We start from the raw sequence: 20713 nt of genomic DNA on the forward strand, positions 1-20713 counted from the left end.
TTTTTTTTTGAGGTAGTGTCATTAGTAGTGCCGATGGGATCCAGGCTGTGAACATGGGAGAGAGAGTAGGTGGGGTAGGGGAGCAAATGGTAGTTAGAGTGACAGGCTAGGGTTGCTTGGTCTTCAACATGGATGTGAAGTCCCAAAAATATATATAGTAGTGAGGATAGAGAGGAAGGCAGTGAGCTGCTAGTCAAAATGTTAGTGAATTGGAGCTTTGACCCACCCGTAAATTTGAGGATGACAGCACCAAGGAGGTGCTAATGATATGAACTTCAAAGGATCTGGGATTTTTGAAAGAAAATGGAGGAAAAAATACTTTTAAAGCCATGATGGGGAAGCAAAGAGACCTTCCTCCCCTGGTCTCTGAGATACATGGGTTATGAGAGATAAAATAGACTCCCTTTGAGAGCACTCGAGGGAAGCAATAACATCAGGGAACAGCCAGGTTTCAATTAAGGCGAAGAATCAGGAGCATCTGGAGAAGAGATGGAGGCTATGGGATCCTCACTGATCAATTTCCAGGCCTAGGGAAGTGCTTTAGGAAGAAGATGGGAGATGGGCAATTGGGTCAGGTTAGGGGATGGCTATAGAAATGAAAGCCTTGGACTTTTGTAGGTGAGTAAGACAAGAGATCTGTGGGAAGTATCCTTCAGTTAAAAGACCATTTGTTTTTGACAGACTTTACTGCCAGCTGCTTCTCTCAGGCTATAGGAACAACTCTGGTCTGCTGTGGAGCTCTGTGAGAGTTTCTGCTTTCTTAGTGTGATCTGCATTCTCTCAAGGGCTCTGTTTCCGAGGTCCAGTTCTTCAGAGTTATGCTCCAGTCAAATTTACAAATGCTCTTGTGGAACCAGGTTTCTATTCTTCCTTGTGTGCTTTTGTATATATTGGGAAGTTTGGGATAGAGAATCAAGGGTAAAATCTTCAAGGTCTTCTTAATATCTTTTCTTTTAAATAGAGCCTGGATGCAGCCCTGAGCAACCTGTCTCTTTTCCCTGGGCCCAGCCTGGCCTGTCTGAGTGCCCTACAATTAAAGGCATTTTCAAAGCTAGTGGCATTCTCATCTCTGTACTTCTTCATATGCTAACCATTTACTGAGCGACAAGGGATGATAGAAGAATAGGAATTGAAAAAAGAAAACTTAAGCCAGAGAAAAGCATCTGGAATCAGAAAATGAAATTGTTAAACATTTAATTTCAATGAATTGACTTTCGTTTGTTTGGAGTCTCTTCCCCTCACGAGACTGTAAGCTCTGTGATGGTAGAGACTGTCTGTTGTTAGTCTCCCTTGTACCCTGTCACTTGACATGGTGCCTGCCATGCTATTCATTAGGAAATATTTGTTGAGTGAGTGGATGAATATTTAGGATAAATGTAAGTTTTTTCCCTCCTTCCCTCAACAAGAAACAGCTGTCTAGAAGTGGATTTACCGTGACACTCTTAACAAGGGACTGGCCTTGGGGAGCTTTGCCAACCTTATCTCCTGGTCCCTCCCTCTTCTGTGCTAGGCAGAGTTATCGCACAATGGAGAAGAGTTAGTGAGTGCCCTCTTAACTACTTTTGCTAACACAGTGTCCTCTACTGTACTTCTCATCTGATTTATTTGCAAATTTTGCTCTTCTGTAAAGGACTAGGTCAGATACCATCTCTGAAGCCTCTTCTGGTGCCCTCGCTATGAAAGTAAGCTGTACCTCTGCTTTATGTTTTCCTTTAAAATAGGGATTGAGCTTAGTTAATCATTATCTTCCCCATCAGTGTGTCTCAGGGTCTTGGATGTAATTGTTGAATTAAGGACTGAACGATCATTTGTAGTAGTCTATTTGAGTGTTCATGATACTGTAAACTGTGGCATGGACATTTGTAATTTAAACATGGTACAGCGCAGAAGGAAATTATTTTCTGCTTTATTTTATGCCGTTGCCTGTTTTGTTAATTATGTATCTTTGAGTCTTTAAACGTTTTAGGGGGAAATGTTATTTAAAACAGTTTCTCAAGATATCCTTTGAGTCTGGCTGTTAGAAAAATAACTGCTTCCATCCATGTGTTCCAGTGGCCTGAGACTACAGCTGGAACCTGGGGAGCATTACAGCTTCCTGCAAGAGCCTGAAATACTGAACTGCTATTGAAGAGGCCCCCACCTGTACCCCTGTGTGTAAATAGAAGCAGACCCTGATTTGGTGCTGGAATAACATGAAGTTGAAGGCAGACTGGGTGGCCTGGCTGTTGGAGCCAGGATTCCAGTTTGCATTAAGAGCTGGTTATGGACCATTTTGAATTATTGACTCATTCAGCTCTGCAGAGGGGCCAGAGTAAAAAATAATGCGTCCAGTTTCTTAAGGTTCAGTATCTAGGTTGGAAATCAACCTGTATCACTTTGAAAATTGTCACAGAAACAAGCAATTGTGGAAAGGTCTTGGAACTGGGAGAAAAAAAAGGCCTTTATATAGTGAGGCACAATCCCTAGGTAATCTTGTTTGTAAAGTCAAGGTTTAAATTTGAAGACTAGCATATAGGGGCACCTAAAATCTTAATAGTTGCCACTTTCCCACTCTATGCCAAACTCTGTTGTTCCTTACCTTTGCTTGTTCACACCAAGGTGCCAGTCTAAGCTTATGTTTTTGATAGAACCCTCTATTTCAGATATCAACATAAATTGTGTTTCCTGCATTTAATGAATAGTTCTTATACATCTAACTTGTTTTCTCAATTGACCTGTTTAATTTTAAAACTTTTTATTGGAGAATAACATACATATGGAAAAATCATAAATATATAGCTAGATTTTCACAAACTTTATTTTTTGTTTTAAAGGGTGTATTGAGAATTAATCCAAAGAAGTTTCATGAAGCCTTCATTCCTTCCCCGGTAAGTTCAATAAATTTATAATAAACTTAATGTCACATTTAATTTTTTAGATGTGCTCTGAAACTGAAATAATATATTCTAACTAAAAAGCAGAGTAGTGAAACGAAATTGGCGATGGGCAAAGATTTGTTTCAAATTTAAATAAACAAAATTTTCTTTTGGTTAACAACCCCTTCTGTCAGTCTTAAAATCGCATGCCAAATGAAAAGGATGGCGTTTGTTACAAGGCTGCAAAGAGCAGCTGGACCCAGGCAGACTACCCACCAGTTCGTGTAACTGGACGCCCTTGGTTTATGGCTTAAAAGGATTTATGGTTTTTTCCACTGATTTAAGTTAATCTTTCCTAAACAAATATGCTATCTACTTTGGATCTGCTGCATGAGCTAATCTGAACATTTGTCCAAAAATAACGTGTAATGCTTTTTTTTTTGGTGGGGGTCAGAGTTTCTCACTTCACTTTCGTGCAGGTGATAGAACTTCGTACAAGACTCTTTACCGCTGGGTCTTTAGACCCTTTCTTACATTTATGACTCATTTTAAGAGGCTCTTTCCACTTAAATCAAGTTTACACTGACATATAGTTAGCAGCAGTTCTCTAGAGAAGGTTTGATTGAGCAAAGCTGGGAGAGCAATATTCTTAAATTCCTGACCTAACTTTTCCAGGATACCTATAAATAGAATAGCTATAGAATCATAGATTTTTCACAGTGAAAGAGACCAAACTTGTGCTTATAGATGACGAAATGGAATACATATATTTTAGTTAACATATTTTATTATTTTTAATGACAGTAAGTTTAGTGAGAATATAGGTTCAGTCATGTACTTTATAAATGTTATTATTACAGATTGAGCACCCCTTATTTGAAACACTTGGGGCCAGAGGTATTTTGGATTTAGAATTTTTTTTTTTTAAATTTTTGAATATTTCCATTACATACTTACACTGAAATCCAAAATGCTCCAGTGAGCATTTCCTTTGAATGTCATGTCAGTGCCCAAAGAGTTTTATATTTTGGAACATTTCAGATTTTATATGCTCGAGTGATATTATTGTTATTGTTACAATAACCTTATGACCTATTCTCAAGCTCAGTTTAGTCCTTTTCCTCTGTCTTCTGAAATCCAGGGACTCACATTGCATCCAAGTTCAAGTCTTACCCATTGAATTAGATAAAAGGTATCAGTGACATTCACATTATTCTTTCTCAGTCATTTTCTGTTCCTGTGAGAGAAAATGGCATATGTCTTGACCCTGAAACTTGAGTTGTAAAATTGGGTTGTAGAATTGAGGGTCAGCTTTGAGGTGGTAACTTGGCTGCAAGAGCAGTTCTCACATATACTAGAAGTGCAGTTTACATATGTATTAGTTTCCAGAATTTGCTCATAAGCTTAAATTTACATCCAGGAATCATAAAAACTACCCATGAAAATCTCTTAGGAAGGTGCTATGTTGGAGATGGATAAACCATCTCTCAGTACGTCCTGCATAACCAATGTTTTTTTCACATAAGAAGGCATGACTGTTTCTTCAAGAATATACCAGCTGAAGGAACTTGATTGTATTAGGAGCCCTCATGTATGAAAGACACAGATTTTTAAGCATGAAAATGTCACTCAATGTAGTAAGTTCATCCTGAGAGACAGCTGGGAACTGGGTATATTCAGACCTCTTGTCTCTTGTGCATGCTTAAGTTTGCTCTTATTGATTGGAGTGATAAGGGGAACTACAGCATTTTGAAAATTTTGCTGCTTCCTCTCTTCCCTGATTACACGGTATAGAATTTCCCTAAGTTAAATCCCTATTGGGTTGGCTCCTAGCAAGTGTGGGGTCTAGGACAGAAGTAGAAAAGAAGGCACAGATACCTTAAATCAAATATTGAAAACTTAGACATGAAAACCACCATCAAGTAAAAAATATTATTCTATATATTCCATGTAGGAATAGACTTTGTCTATTCCTTGCCAAATACACCTTCATATACCTGAGTTCAAATGTAGAATTCTCAGATTTCTTGCAGCTCCATGCTGAAACATGGCTCCACCTCTGGCTTGCCCCTCTTCCCTTCTCAATGCTAGCTCCCTGTCCCCTTGTGACTCCCTTGCATTCAGTGAGGGCCCTTTCATGCACAAACATGGGCATCCTATCCCATATATCTAAGCTATGTCCATATCCATTAGAAATACCTGCCATTGAGCGGTGGCACCCTTGAGGGGGTGCCTCCGGTGGTGGGGAAGTGCCTATATATGTCCTGGAGGTAGGCTTGGGGCTGCTTATTTTAGGGAAACACATCCATTTGGCCCTGTGAACTCCTTGTCTGATGGGGAGGGGTGTGGCTGGAGCAGGGCCAGAGCAGAGGTCCTATGTTTCCTGCAAGCTAAATTCATGTAATTTACATCTGCAAATGATGTATCTCCATGGTGTAACCTGGCTTGTTAAAGAAAGCTAAGACACAAAAGCAAAAGGTGGTGATGTTTTAAAAGCTCATAGTTGTTCTCCTACTTAAAATTATATTCTTACTATGTCATATTTAGAAATTTTTAGAAAGTTGCGATATTAGGATTGACTTATTTCTATGCCTCTTTTATTCTTTTATTTGGCTCCTGCTTGAGTAGTAGTAATATTGTCTCAGAGAAGAACAATTCACCTCTAGGTAATTAAGAATAGATCATAAGAGCTGCCAATCAAGGCCCATTGCAAGTGATTGTAGACACTCTGGTTTTGGACACGGGAACAGTCCTACATTCTTACTTTGTGGGTTTCAGTTTCCAGAAGCATTATAGAAAGCAATTGAAGAGGGCAATAATAGAGGCAACAGATTATTCATATATAAAGCCCACAGCCACCTGTGGTCTAGATTTCTGAGTATACATAGCTCATATCCATGTCAAATATGAACTTGTATGAACTGGAAACTTGACTTAGGTTCATTATAGCTTCTACTGATAGAAAGTTGATTTTCATTTTATGACAAATATAAAATATATGGGATGAAAAATGCCTGCAGATAGACTGGGAAGTAGAATGTCAGAACCAGGGCCTAATTGTTACCGGCTTAAGCTAGGAGCATAAAGGCAGGAATGAATATGAAAGAAGATGAGGCTTTTGCTCTGACAATAGGACATACAGTGGCTTCCTCATTTGTAAAATGAGGGGATGGAGTAAATGTTGTCTAATGTTCTTCACATTCTAAAGTTTTTAGAGAGACAAAAATAGATATTTGTTTAAATTATTTAGGTTTGCTCTTACTGACTCTAAAAATGGTTGTGAATTTACACAATGTCATTTGCTATGCTAAAATATCTCCCTAGGTCAACAGGTGAAGAACAGTGAATTAATCATCAGGTATAAAATAATACTTTGTTTTGGGGGAACTTGACTTAGGTTCATTATAATTTCTACTGACAGAAAGTTGGTTTTCATTTCATGACACATCTAAACTATACGGGATGAGTAACTTATGTGTACTTGCTAGTTTTGTGAGGTTCTCAATAAAAATGAAATACAGAATGTGAGTAAAATCATGTGACTTTCAAGCAAACCAAGATAAAATGATATTATTGTCATGCCTTTTATCCTATTTGGGGATAGGATAAAGAGGAGAAAATTGATCAGATGGAAAAACCTGTCATTTTTGAAAAGCACAGTTTCTATTCTGAATTATGTAAATCTAAGAAGCTCTCTAACTTTTTAATGCATCGTGTCATAGGAGGCACCCTTTGTACAGTGGTGGAATTTATTTTTAGTCCAAAGGGAACTGTTCCATCAATGAAGGATGCTGTGACCATTGTGGCATACTTGTGTTGTCCTCCTTCCCCAAGTCCTCTAAGTCTTTAGTCTGATTACCACATGCCCACCTCCCAATTCCTTTATTTTTCCTCCAGGGAAGTTCATTATCTATTTTTCTTGATTTTTTTTCTATTATCTATTATTCTTTCTTATGGATAGAACAAGACTTCTGGCATTCAAACAAAGAGCTGAAATCTTTGGCATAAAAAAATGGTTAAAAGAGACGACTCAAACTTTTAATATTGAGCAGTTCCCAAGCTTAATGTCTTTAAAGTAAGAGATTCAGCGACAGATCAGTCTTCTGAATGAATCAAGGAAGAGCTGAGTATGATGCAGTAGCTATAGATTTTTGTGTTGTCTGAGGTTCAACTCAACCCTGCTTTCCTTGGTTTCTTGGGATTGTAAGGTGACAGTACTATCATCCCATCAATCTGAAATCTCTGCGCTGCCAAAGGGTGGTTGTAGCTGCTTATAATAGAGGCATTTCATTGCATATGTTTGACACATGAGTATGGATTAGGGTGACCTCCAAACGGCCCACTTTTCATTCCAAGGAGGTCTGAGAGATCCTATTGCTTTTTGAATTGCAAAAGGCAGCAATAGATGGTGATGTGCCTTATTTCAGTTGTTCTCTCTCTGTTTACTGGCTGTCTCTTCCAGATCTGAGAAGCTTGTCAAGAGGTCAACTACAGTCATGTTTTGTGGCTAACACAGTAGCTTTTCCTCAGGGACTAGGGTGGGGTCAGTTTTGGCAGAGTGTGCAGGCCACAGCTGTCAACCCATAGCTAAACTGGAAATTGAGCAGAAAAATTATTCTAGAAGATCTCTAATGGTTTGTAAGTGGAAGCTGTAAAAAATGCTGAGTGACTAAAATCTGTCCCCCCCCCCCCATTTTTTTGATTTGGTGATTTTGGGATGTTAATTTTAACTTTAACCAAAATTTCATAGTAATCACCTTCAGTCCATTGAGTGTTACGTTCAATCTTATCTATGTCAAGTGTCCCTATTAGAAAAATTTGAGTGATGATTTTCCAGACTCTTGCTGTCACCTCCTGTAAGAAAAAATATTTTACTTCTTTCTTATTCTCTGAAAAAGAGCACATCGTATAAACTTGTAGAGAATAGAAGGATAAGAGTACATGTTTGTTGGTGAAACATTTTGAAAATATTTCATTTTCTCAGGAACCCTGACTGCTGGTGAAGGCCTCCATTTCCTTAGCTATCTTGTTTATTTAAAATTACAAAGTAATTTGGCTTACCAAGAAGACTGGCACCTATTTAAGCCAAGAAGTTGACACCTGGGGAGTTCACTGGGGAGCCACATTATTTAAAGTGGGTTGTTTCTGAATGAGTGAGTGAGGATGAAAGTGTCTGTATCTTGTGTTCATTGTCTGGAGTTCACGGTGGTCCTAAGTCAGCAAGGTCGGAAGAGTGTGAAGATCACGTGATGAATCTCATGTTACATCTCTTTCCTTCTCTTCTTTGCCCTCTACTTAGGTCTCCATAAAAACAACCACAATTTATTCTCTCTGCCACTTTCTTGGGGGGCATTATGAATTTGCTGGTTTCCTCCTAGAGAGTCCAAATCTTAGAGCCATTGCTACTCCTGCCCTCAGTTTGTTTTCTTGGGGGAGATTATATGTTGTTCCTCTTCTGTTCTCTTGCATACCTTCTATTTTTATACTTTCTTGATATGTAAAAAATTCATTTAGTATTAAAAAGGTATCAGCATGCTTTATTTAATACAAAAAAGGATAACCTAAGAATAACTTGCTGTTTTCTATTTCAGTTATGAAAGCAGGCAATCCGTTTTTTGCTTTATGTGTTTTTAAGCTCACTATTGTTTTATTTCTTTTTCCAACCTAGGATGGTGATCGAGACATTTTTATTGATGGGGTTGTTGCTCGTAATAGAGCCTTAAATGGGGATCTGGTGGTCGTGAAACTGCTTCCCGAGGAGCAGTGGAAGGTGAGTTAAATTTTCCCTTTCTAATTACAGATTTCTTAGGGCCTTTCACATTCCATGGTGCACCAACAAGGCATCATAACCTGGAGGAGTCACAGACCCCTCAGGCGCTGTGGTAAGATGGGGTGTAATCTTGGAAGCATGCTACTGAATGCTTGGAACTTAGAAGCATCTGCTGGGCAGATTGCTAATTAACTGAGTTGTTCTCCTTGCTCCCTCTCTAGTGATCCATCCTCCCTGTTACATGCCTTGCACTGGTATTTGGTATTCTTTTGAATACATACTGAGGGCCCATTCAAACTTGGTATGTATTATTTTCCTACATCCTATGCAGGGAGAACTAGAAAGACAAAGCCATGGAGACGGTGGCAGTCCCCACGCATTTCTGCTGCTTCCAGTGGAAAACCCAGGCGATACATACGGAGTTCTGTTGGCCCAGTTTGGTGGTTGGGTGCCTTGGCAGATAAAAATAGTTTGTCTGTGTTTTTATAAATCAGGGATTTAGTGGCAGAAGAAAATGTTTTTAATATGAGAGTATTTTGGGTTTCAGTCTCCATCAACGTCTGTTAATTGGAAAGGAAGATATGGTTTTAGTTTTGATGGTTTTAAATAAAAGTAAGGATCAGGCATTGGAATGATGTGTGGTGACAATATCTTTGAATTGTCATGTAGGATTGGAGACTTATGTATCTAAGTCTGAATTTGTCTTCATATCATTTGTATAATTTGGCTTTTTTGTTTTATTTATTTGAAGAATTTGGTGTCTTCAATAATACGTGTTATAGAGTAGTGACTAAAGTATGGGCTTTTAGGCTAGGCTACTTAGATTTGAATCTCATCTCTGCTGTTCATCTCTATAACTTTGAGTGAATTGTACAACCTTTTTGCTGCAAATGTCTCATTTGTAAAATGGGAATAATCATGGTACCTACTTCATAGGTTTGTCATGAAAATTAAATGAGAATACATGTAAAAATTTTAGAATAGTGCCTAAAAATCTTAGAATGGCAGGAGCTCAAGAAATGTTCTTATTAGCTTTTCCAGAAAAGATGTGATGTGAGGAGTCCCATTTTATCTCAGAGCTTTGTTGAGGCATACATTCTTTTTAATCTGATATAGCTGAAGTAATTGAGTTATAGCTGTATGCTAGGTATTCATAGGGTGTAGGGAATTCAGTAATGATTAGGATTGACATAGTTCTTGCCCTCATGGAGCCTATAGTTTAATGGGGAGTGCAGGTAGGAAAAGACAGATACTGATCACACTTATACAAATTTAAGTGTAATTTTAATTAGTTCTGTGAAGTGCAGGGTTTTTTTCTTTTTCTTTTTTTTTTTTATTATACTCTAAGTTCTGGGATACATGTGCAGAATGAGCAGGTTTGTTACATAGGTATACATGTGCCATGGTGGTTTGCTGCATCCATTAACCCATCATCTACATTAGGTATTTCTCCTAATGCTATTCCTCCCCTTGCCCCCACTCCCCGACAGGCCCCATTGTGTGTGATGTTCTCCTTAGTGTGCCCATATGTGCTCATTGTTCAACTCCCACTTATGAGTGAGAACATGTGGTGTTTGGTTTTCTGTTCCTGTGTTAGTTTGCTGAGAATGATGGTTTCCAGCTTCATCCATGTCCCTGCAAAGGACATAAACTCATTCTTTTTTATGGCTGCATAGTGTTCCATGGTGTATATGTGCCACATTTTCTTTATCCAGTCTAACATTGATAGGCATTTGAGTTGGTTCCAAGTCTTTGCTATTATGAATAGTGCTACAATAAACATATGTGTGCATGTGTCTTTATAGTAGAATGATTTATAATCCTTTGGGTATATACATAGTAGTGGGATTGCCGGGTCAAATGGTATTTCTAGTTCTAGATCCTTGAAGAGTCACCACACTGTCTTCCACAATAGTTGAACTAATTTACACTTCTGCCAACAGTGTAAAAGCATTTCTATTTCTCCACATCCTCTCACCAAAAAATCAGTCGTTTCCTGACTTTTTAGTGATCGCCATTCTAACTGGTGTGAGATGGTATCTCATTGTGGTTTTGATTTGCATTTCTCTAATGACCAGTGATGATGACCTTTTTTTATATGTCTGTTGGCCACATAAATGTCTTCTTTTGAAAAGTGTCTGTTCATATCCTTTGCCCACTTTTTGATGGTTTCTTTTTCTTATAAATTTGTTTAAGTTCCTTGTAGATTCTGGATATTAGCCCTTTGTCAGATGGATAGATTGCAAAAATTTTTTCCCATTCTGTAGGTTGCCTGTTCACTCTGATGATAGTTTCTTTTGCTGTGCAGAAGCTCTTTAGTTTAATTAGATCCCATTTGTCAATTTTGGCTTTTGTTGCAATTGCTTTTTGTGTTTTAGTCATACAGTCTTTGCCCATCCTATGTCTTGAATGGTATTGCCTAGGTTTTCTTCTAGGGTTTTTATGGTTTTAGGTCTTACATATAAACCTTTAATCCATCTTGAGTTAATTTTTGTATAAGGGGTCCAGTTTTAGTTTTCTACATATGGCTAGCTGGTTTTCCCAGCACCATTTATTAAATAGGGAATCCTTTCCCCATTGCTTGTTTTTGTCAGGTTTGTGAAAGATCAGATGGTTGTAGATGTGTAGTGTTATTTCTGAGGCCTGTATTCTTTCCTATTGGTCTATGTATCTGTTTTGGTTCCAGTAGCATGCTGTTTTTGTTACTGTAGCCTTGTAGTATAGTTTGAAGTCAGGAAGCATGATGCCTCCAGCTTTATTGTTTTTGCTTAGGATTGTCTTGGCTATACGGGCTCTTTTTTGGTTCCATATGAAATTTAAAGTAGTTTTTTCTAATTCTGTGAAGAAAGTCAATGGTAGCTTGATGGGAATAGCATTGAATCTGTAAATTACTTTGGGCATTATGGCCATTTTCACAATATTGATTCTTCCTATCCATGAGCATGGAATATTTTTCCATTTGTGTCCTCTCTTTCCTTGAGCAGTCGTTGGTAGTTCTCCTTGAAGAGGTCCTTCAGATCCCTTGTAAGTTGTATTCCTAGGTACTTTATTCTCCTTGTAGCAATTGTGAATGGGAGTTTGCTCATGATTTGGTGCTCCGTTATTGGTGTGTAAGAATGCTTGTGATTTTTGCACATTAATTTTGTATTCTGAGACTTTGCTGAAGTTGCTTATCAACTTAAGGAGATTTTGGGCTGAGACATTGGGCTTTTCTAAATATACAATCATGTCATCTGCAAACAGAGATGATTTGACTTCCTCTCTTCCTGTTTGAATACCCTTTCTTTCTTTCACTTGCCTGATTGCCCTGGCCAGAACTTCCAGTACTATGTAGAATAGGAGTGCTGAGAGAGGGCATCCTTGTCTTGTGCCGGTTTTCAAAGGAAATGCTTGCAGCTTTTGCCCATTCAGTATGATATTGGCTGTGGGTTTGTCATAAATAGCTCTTACTATTTTGAGATATGTTCCAATACCTAGTTTATTGAGTGTTTTTAGCATGAAGGGGTGTTGAATTTTGTCAAAGGCCTTTTCTGCATCTATTGAGATAATCATGTGGTTTTTGTCACGGGTTCTGTTTATGTGATGGATTACATTTATTGATTTGCATATATTGAACCAGCCTTGCATCCCAGGGATGAAGCCAACTTGATCGTGGTGGATAAGCTTTTTGATGTGCTGCTGGATTCTGTTTGCTAGCATTTTATTGAGGATTTTCACATTGATGTTCATCAGGGATGTTGGCCTGAAATTTTCTTTTTTTGTTGTGTCTCTGCCAGGTTTTGGTATCAGGATGATGCTGGCCTCATAAAATGAGTTAGGGAGGAGTCTCTCTTTTTCTATTGTATGGAATACTTTCAGAAGGAATGATACCAGCTCCTCGTTGTACCTCTGGTAGAATTCGGCTGTGAATCCATCTGGTCCTGGGCTTTTTTTGGTTGGTAGGCTATTAATTACTGGCTCAATTTCAGAACTTGTTATTGGTCTATTCAGGGATTTGACTTCTTCCTGTTTTAGTCTGGGGAGGGTGTTTGGGAAGAATTTATTCATTTCTTCTAGATTTTCTAGTTTATTTGTGTAGAGGTGTTTATAGTATTCTCTGATGGTAGTTTGTATTTCTGTGGGATCAGTGGTGATCTCCCCTTTATCATTTTTTAATGTGTCTATTTGATTCTTCTCTCTTTTCTTCTTTATTAGGCTGTCTACTGGTCTATCTATTTTGTTAATCTTTTCAAAAAACCAGCTCCTGGACTCATTGATTTTTTCTAATGGATTTTCATGTCTCTATCTCCTTCAGTTCTGCTCCAACCTTAGTTATTTCTTGTCTTCTGCTAACTTTTGAATTTGTTTACTCTTGCTTCTCTAGTTCATTTAATTGTGATGTTAGGGTGTCGATTTTAAATTTTTCCCGCTTTCTCCTGTGGGCATTTAGTACTATAAATTTCCTTCTAAAGACTGCTTTAGCTGTATCCCAGAAATTCTGGTACATTGTGTCTTTGTTCTCATTGGTTTCAAAGAACTTATTTATTTCTGCCTTAATTTCATTATTTACCCAGTAGTCATTCAGGAGCAGTTTGTTCAGTTTCCATGTAGTTGTGTGGTTTTGAGTGAGTTTATTAATCCTGAATTCTAATTTGATTGTACTGTGGTCTGAGAGACTGTTTGTTAAGATTTCTGTTGTTTTGCATTTGCTGAGAAGTGTTTTACTTCCAATTATGTGGTCAGTTTTAGAATAAATGTGATGTGGTACTGAGAAGAAATGTATATTTTGTTGATTTGGGGTGGAGAGTTCTGTAAATGACTATTAGATCCTCTTGATCCAGAGCTGAGTTCAAGCCCTGAATATCCTTGTTAATTTTTTGTCTTGTTGATCTGTCTGTTATTGACAGTGGGGTGTTAAAGTCTCCCACTATTATTGTGTGGGAGCCTAAGTCTCTTTGTAGGTCTCTAAGAACTTGCTTTACGAATCTGTGTGCTCCTGTATTGGGTGCATGTATATTTAGGATAGTTAGCTCTTCTTTTTGCGTTGATCCTTTTGCCATTATGTAATGCCCTTCTTTGTCTTTTTTGATCTTTTTTGGTTTAAAGTCTGTTTTATCAGAGACTAGGATTGCAACCCCTGCTTTTTTTGCTTTCCATTTGCTTGGTAAATATTCCTCCATCCCTTTATATTGAGCCTATGCGTGTCTCTGCACGTGAGATGGCTCTCCTAAATACAGCACACCGATGGGTCTTGACTCTTTATCCAATTTGCCAGTCTGTGCTTTTTAATTGGGGGAGTTAGCCCATTTACATTTAAGTTTAATATTGTTTTGTGTGAATTTGATCCTATCATTACGATGCTAGCTGGTCATTTTGCCCATTAGTTGATGCAGTTTCTTCATAGTGTCAATGATCTTTACATTTTGGTTTGTTTTTTTGCAGTGGCTGGTACCAGTTTTTCCCTTCCATATTTAGTGCTTCCTTCAGGAGCTCTTGTAAGGCAAGCCTGGTGGTGACAGAATCCCTCAGGATTTGCATGTCTGTAAAGGATTTTATTTCTCCTTCACTTATGAAGCTTTGTTTGGCTGGATATGAATTCTGGGTTGAAAATTCTTTTCTTAAAGAATGTTGAGTAGTGGCCCTCACTCTCTTCTGGCTTGTAGGGTTTCTGCAGAGAGATCCACTGTTAGTCTGATGGGCTTCCTTTTGTGGGTAACCCGACCTTTCTCTCTGGCTGCCCTTAACATTTTTTCCTTCATTTCAACCTTTGTCCTTCATTTCAACTTTTCCTTCATTTCTGACAATATGTGTCTTGGGGTTGCCTTTCTCGAGGAGTATCTTTATGATGTTCTCTGTATTTCCTGAATTTGAATGTTGGCCTGTCTTGCTAGGTTGGGGAAGTTCTGGATCGTATCCTGAAGTGTGTTTTCCAACTTGGTTCCATTCTCCCTGTCACTTTCAGGTACACCAATCAAACGTAGGTTTGGTCTTTTCACATAGTCCCATATTTCTTGGAGGCTTTGTTAGTTCCTTTTCATTCTTTTTTCTCTAATCTTGTCTTCACACTTTATTTTATTAAGCTAATCTTCAGTCTCTGATATCCTTTCTTCTACTTGATCAATTCATCTAATGATACTTCTATATGCTTCACGAAGTTCTCGTGCTGTGTTTTTTAGCTCCATCAAGTCATTTATGTTCTTCTCTAAACTGGTTATTCTAGTGAGCAATTCCTCTACCCTTTTATCAATGTTCTTAGCTTTCTTGCATTGAGTTAGAACATGCTCCTTTAGCTCGGAGGAGTTTGTTATTACCCACTTTCTGAAGCCTACTTCTGTCAGTTTGTCAAACTCATTCTCTGTCCAGTTTTGTTTTCTTGCTGGCAAGGAGTTGTGATCCTTTGGAGAGAAGAGGCATTCTGCTATTTGGAATTTTCAGCCTTTTTGTACTAGTTTTTCCTCATCTTTGTGGATTTATTTACCTTTGGTCTTTCCTGTTGGTGACCTTCGGATGGAGTTTTTGTGTGGTGGTCCTTTTTTTGATGTTGATACTATTGGTTTCTGTTTGTTAGTTCTTCTTCTAACAGTCAGGCCCCTCTTCTGCAGGTCTGCTGGAGTTTGCTGGAGGTCCACTCCTGACCCTGTTTGCTTGGGTATCATCAGTGGAGGCTGCAGAACAGCAAAGATTGCTGCCTCCTCCTTCCTCTGGAAGCTTCATCCCAGAGGGGCACCCGCCAGATGCCAGCTGGAGCTCTCCTGTATGAGGTGTCTGTTGACCCCTGCCCGTCAGGAGGCACAGGGGTCAGGGACCCACTTGAGGAGGCAATCTGAGGAGGCAATCTGTCCCTTAGCAGAGCTAGAGCGCTGTGCTGGGAGATGTGCTGTTGTCTTCAGAGCTGGCAGGCAGGAATGTTTAAGTCTGCTGAAGCTGCGCCCACACTCGCCCCTTCCCCCAGGTGCACTGTCCCAGGGAGATGGCAGTTTTACCTATAAGCCCCTGAGTGGGGCTGCTGCCTTTCTTTCAGAGATGCCCTATCCAGAGAGGAGGACTCTAGAGAGGTAGTCTGGCTACAGGGGCTTTGTGGTGCTGCAGCGGGCTCCACCCAGCTCGAACTTCCTGGTGGCTTTGTTTACACTGTGAGGGGAAAACCCGCCTACTCAAGCCTCAGTAATTGTGGACGCCCCTCCCCACCAAGCTCAAGTGTCCCAGGTCGACTTCAGACTGCTATGCTCGCAGTGAGAATTTCAAGCCAGTGGATCTTAGCTTGCTGGGCTCCATGAGGGTGGGATCCGCTGAGCTAGACCACTTAGCTCTCTGGCTTCAGCCCCTTTTCCAGGGGGGTGAATGGTTCTCTCTCACTGGTATACCAGGAGTCACTGGGGTATGAAAAAAACTCCTGCAGCTAGCTTGGTGTCTGCCTAAATGGCTGCCCAGTTTTGTACTTGAAACCCAGGGCCCTTGTGGTATAGGCACCCGAGGGAATCTCCTGGTCTGAGGGTTGCGAAGACCATGGGAAAAGCATAATATCTGGGCCAGAGTGCACTGTTCCTCACAGCGCAGTCCCTCACGGCTTCCCTTGGCTAGGGGAGGGAGTTCCCTGACCCCTTGCATTTCCTGGGTGAGGTAACGCCCCGCCCTGCTTTAGCTTGCGCTCCGTGGGCTGCACCCACTGGCTAACCAGTCCCAGTGAGATGAACCAGGTACCTCAGTTGGAAATGCAGAAATCACCCGCCTTCTGCGTTGGTCTCACTGGGAGCTGCAGGCAGAAACTGTTCCTATTTGGCCATTTTGTCTGGGAATCCTCTTTTTTCTTTTTTAATTACAGTGAACTTTCCTAGTTCAGATCCACCTCCTAGCTTCATCCCCAGTTGCTGCCAGTTGTTGATATAGTGTCCTCCCTGGATTCCTTGAAAGCATAGCTAAGGGCTGGCTTCATGTTCTAGGTATATAGGTTGATTTAGGTCACTTTGTGTTTTCTTGAATCTAGCACAGTGTTGACCAGGTCCAAGAAGATAAGAGAAGTGTATTAGGGCCAGGTCAAACCAAAGGAAACATTCCTAGAGGTCATTTGAGGGAGTAAAGAGGCAGCATTGTAATGAAGAAGAGCCAAAGAAAGAACAGAAGGATGGTGGCATCTTTTAACCTAAGACATGAGAGTGGTAGAAAAGGGAGAAGCAGAAGAATGGTTAGCAAGTTGGGTGGGTCTAGAGCAGACCAGGGCAGGTATAGGTGCTGACTGGTTGTACAGTAGGCATGGAAAGCATACAGTAGAGCACCAGTGGAGCTCTACAAAAGTGGATGAGATTGCTTAAAAGAGCAAGGCCAAGTAACCTGGCATCCTTTCTGCCCTTGGACCCAGGCAAGAGATGGCCAAAATAAGCAAACATATGAATAAGTAAGTCTGTTGCATTGTTTTCCTTGTTTCTCACCCCCTTTATTGATAAGACAGTCAGCACAGCCTTTCCTATGCTCTTAGAAGTGCTCTTGCTTCAGGCAGGAAGTCTAAGATAATGGGGTAGATTGTTGACCAAAGCTTCGGGGTAGGTTGAGGGTTAAAGTGTTTGTTGTTGTTGAGGTCTGGAGGAAAGGTTTGGGACTTGAGCATTCTTGTTTCTGCCTTGGTGCCTTTTTTTCTTGGACAAAATTGAGTTTTAAAACTCAATACAACAAAGTTGGGCTTTTCCCTAGAGGCCTAATTTTATGAATTTCTAGGTCATAAAATTAGCTTAGTGCTACCTACTTCTACAAACTGTTATCTGTTTAACTAGCTCATACAGAGGGGCTGCTGGCTGCCTCTGAAGCTTTCAGAAGATTTGAAATGTAGAGGGTAGCCCCGGGTTCCTTATTATTTTATTTCTGTGGAGCTCCTGAGAGTCTTCACAGTGGCTGCCTGACAATTGCTTTTTGTATTAAAGTCAGCCCCATTAGGTACGTCTCTCAGGCCTCATTAGTTAGAATATTTCACAGCTTCTCATTCTGAAGTGGGGGAGTTTTGTTGTCCTTAGCCCACCTGTGATAGTTGTTGGTGACAGGGTCAAAGTAGGGAGAAGAGAATATTCGGACTGTCATCAAGAATCCCTGGTGTCTAGAATATAAACATCTCCAAACATACTAGCCAATTGTCTTACAGGTTTGTTAGTACAAAAGCATATTGTTATCAAAGGAATCTGTAGTCACTAGCGTGAGCCAATGTGGATTAATTGGATTATTCATCTTTGCTTCTTTCTGCTTGTTGTGCTCACTCCTCTTGGGTATGTAAACTACAGGGCTTTTGGGGTTTTAGAAAAAACAACAGTTCTTTTCGTTATAGTAGTAAATAGTCAATTTATTTCACAGCATGATTTTTGGCAAAATAGATAGCTGTATGAGTATCAAGCTGTGAGGCAATAATGAAAAATAATTTACTATTATATAACTCTTTGGAGTTCAGATTCTTCCGCATTTTTACTGTCTCCTTATACTTTTTATTACAGACATCTAATGAAAGATAGTTGAGGGGCAAATGATAGTTTCTTCCTTTGTCAATTGGAATATTAAGGTACTGTGAGAGTAAGTGACTGGTTTGAGGACTGAGAGTTTTTGGCAGAACCAGGGATAGAATCCAGATCTCTTGACTTTCAGCTTAATATCCTTTCCCTCAGATTTTCAAAGTGGAGATCATGTCCGCAAATGGTTAGGAAGCATTGATCCTGACAGTTCTGCCTGGAGCAGTTCAAGGTACCCAGTGGCTTCTCATCTACCATTCATCCTGCCGTGTGCTAGATCCTAGAGATACAAACTAGAATAGGTCACAGGCTTTGCCCTTAAGGAGTTCATAGGCTGTTTGGGAAGAGAATGGAAACAATTGTGGTATGGTTTGCAGGATGGAAACAGAAATACCACATTGTTATGGGAGAAACAAACTCTATTTGAAAGAATTGGTGAAGACTTCTTAGAGGTTACATTAGAGCTAAGGTTTAAATGATGGGAATAGAGAAAGAGAGAGGATTTGTTTTATTTCAAGATGAGAATGATTTGGCAAGAGAGGATTGTGAAAATTTTAGGTTTCAGGGAGGCATGTATGGATCAAAGCTTTCTCTTCCTGCTACACTATTGGCTGAGTACAGCAGCCCCTCTAGTAACTCTCCCAGACACTGGAAGAAGTAGGGGGCTCCTAACTCTTCTGAGGATCCTGCTCTCAAGGGAAGCTGAAAGGGGGACCATGGCACCCTTTTAGAGAGACTCTTCAAACATTGCTGCCAGCTCAGTAAACTCTTGTTTGCCATTTATTTGATCTTCACCCTGCTTCTTCCATTCTCTTTCCCTTTTTTTCATCAAGTTCACCTCCCATAACCATAGCCCATACTTGTCTTTCATCTTTTGGTTAACTGTAATGAGTTTATTCTATTATTTTCCTTCTCTTAATACCCCAATATGGTAAATTACAAATATGCATATATAAACCCTGTGGGTGCTAATAACAACTGCTAACTTACTGGTGTTTACTGTGTACCAGGTACTGTATTTAGTGCCTTGTACTATTCTTTTGTATGCTGTTGTCTCTATCCCAATTTTGTGAATGAGAAAACTGTGGCTTGGTTTAAACATCTTATTTAGGGAACATATAACTAAGGAGTAACAGAGTGGGATTCAGATTTATATCTCCTGGCTTCATGATCACACTGTTATTTGTTATTCCAGAGGTATCAAGGAGAGAGTAATTTGGTCTGTAGGCAGATATTGTCAGTGTCATAATAATTAGCACACATTTAGAAAATAAAAATATATGCTTTAGCATTAGGTAATAGGTAATATCTTAAGTTGCCATCATGGATAAAGAAGATGACTATCAGTTGACATAACTAAAAGCTTAGTGTTAGTCTCAGAAAATAAACAATTCAGAAAATATTAATTAGAATTCTAGTGGTTGTATCTTAGGACTGGAGAGGTATAATAGGACATTATGGAGACAGGTGTTGAGAATGAGGGAGAACCTGAACAGATACCTGCCCTAGACAGTGGAGCTGACCCAACAATAAAAGTCACATCAGAGTTGCAGCTTGCTGTTCAAGACAAAGAGTCAAAGGGGTTACAGACCTAGATGCCATTCCTGACTCAATGGCAGCAGATCCCAAATTCATAGTATTTGGATGCACCGGTATTCAAAAGGTGGGTAGGCAGTTGTCATACAGGAGGAAGTGGGTCCTACTGGGGCTTTGGGACAGGGTGCAAAGTTCAGAAATGTGGGACTGTTTTGTTATAAGCAGAGTGGTAGAAGCAGCCACTGAGCTAGGAGTCAAGGATAGGATTTGATCCTCAAGCTAGGAGAATTGACTAGAGCCATACTGGGAGCAAAAACCAAAGCAGAGGACCAGCCTTGAGAGCCAGAATTCTGAGACTTTTTTTGGTTGTACCAAAGGAGTCTTGGGAGCCCAGAATTCAGCTGTGGTGTCTTAGTTGATGCAGCCATAGTGATTGGCTCAGAGAAAATAAGAGTAAAAGAGGCTGACAGAGCATATTAAAATTACATTCAATCGGCAAAACAATGTGATACGGAACCTAACTAGCAAAAGAGATGGATTTCAAGTGAAACTTTTACTCATTGAAACTTTGTTAAAAATATAGTAAGACAGGCAGGAATCTGCTTGATACATTGATACCTGTTGGAAACCTGTAATGCTAGGGACTCGTTTATTTCTCCCACATGTATTTGTGCAGCATCTGCAGGGTACTGAGAGAATAAAGTGGGAATAAATCAGTCAAGTACTTTGTTGGCAAGTCTAAATTTCTCTCAAGACAGGATTATTTCACTTAACAGCAGAGCAAAGTCTATACATGATTTAAGGAAGTAGCGTTCAGTAAGGGAATAATAGATGTATAGGTGAGTGTTTCAGAAGAGATTGGCACTGAAAGAAAGAAATAACTTGAGTTTGAAAGAATAAAGGAAGTGTTGATAGGAGAGACTACTCTTGTTCTAAATTAAACAAATGCAGAAATCAAAGTACACATTTAATCCCTAATTTTTAATGGTTGTTTCAAACCTTATGGTCACATGAAATTGGTCTAGTACAGTAAAGTGTTTCCTTTAACAACTAACTTTTCCTTCAAGTGATTGTTTTAAAGTTTTGTGTTC

At 39.5% G+C, this 20713-nt stretch overlaps 1 protein-coding gene across 3 annotated transcripts in view; it reads left to right on the forward strand.

The window, feature by feature from the left end:
• Positions 1-20713, forward strand: part of DIS3L2 (DIS3 like 3'-5' exoribonuclease 2) — a 371835-nt gene that overhangs the window by 64160 nt on the left and 286962 nt on the right. For all 3 annotated transcript variants that reach the window (XM_030802727.1, XM_030802728.1, XM_030802729.1), the window contains exons 4-5: positions 2814-2867; positions 8524-8625. In XM_030802727.1, coding sequence (XP_030658587.1) covers positions 2814-2867; positions 8524-8625 — 156 coding nt within the window. The remainder of the gene's footprint in view (positions 1-2813; positions 2868-8523; positions 8626-20713) is intronic.

Source organism: Nomascus leucogenys, chromosome 22a, assembly GCF_006542625.1.
Source record: "Nomascus leucogenys isolate Asia chromosome 22a, Asia_NLE_v1, whole genome shotgun sequence".
NCBI classification, from domain to species: domain Eukaryota; kingdom Metazoa; phylum Chordata; class Mammalia; order Primates; family Hylobatidae; genus Nomascus; species Nomascus leucogenys.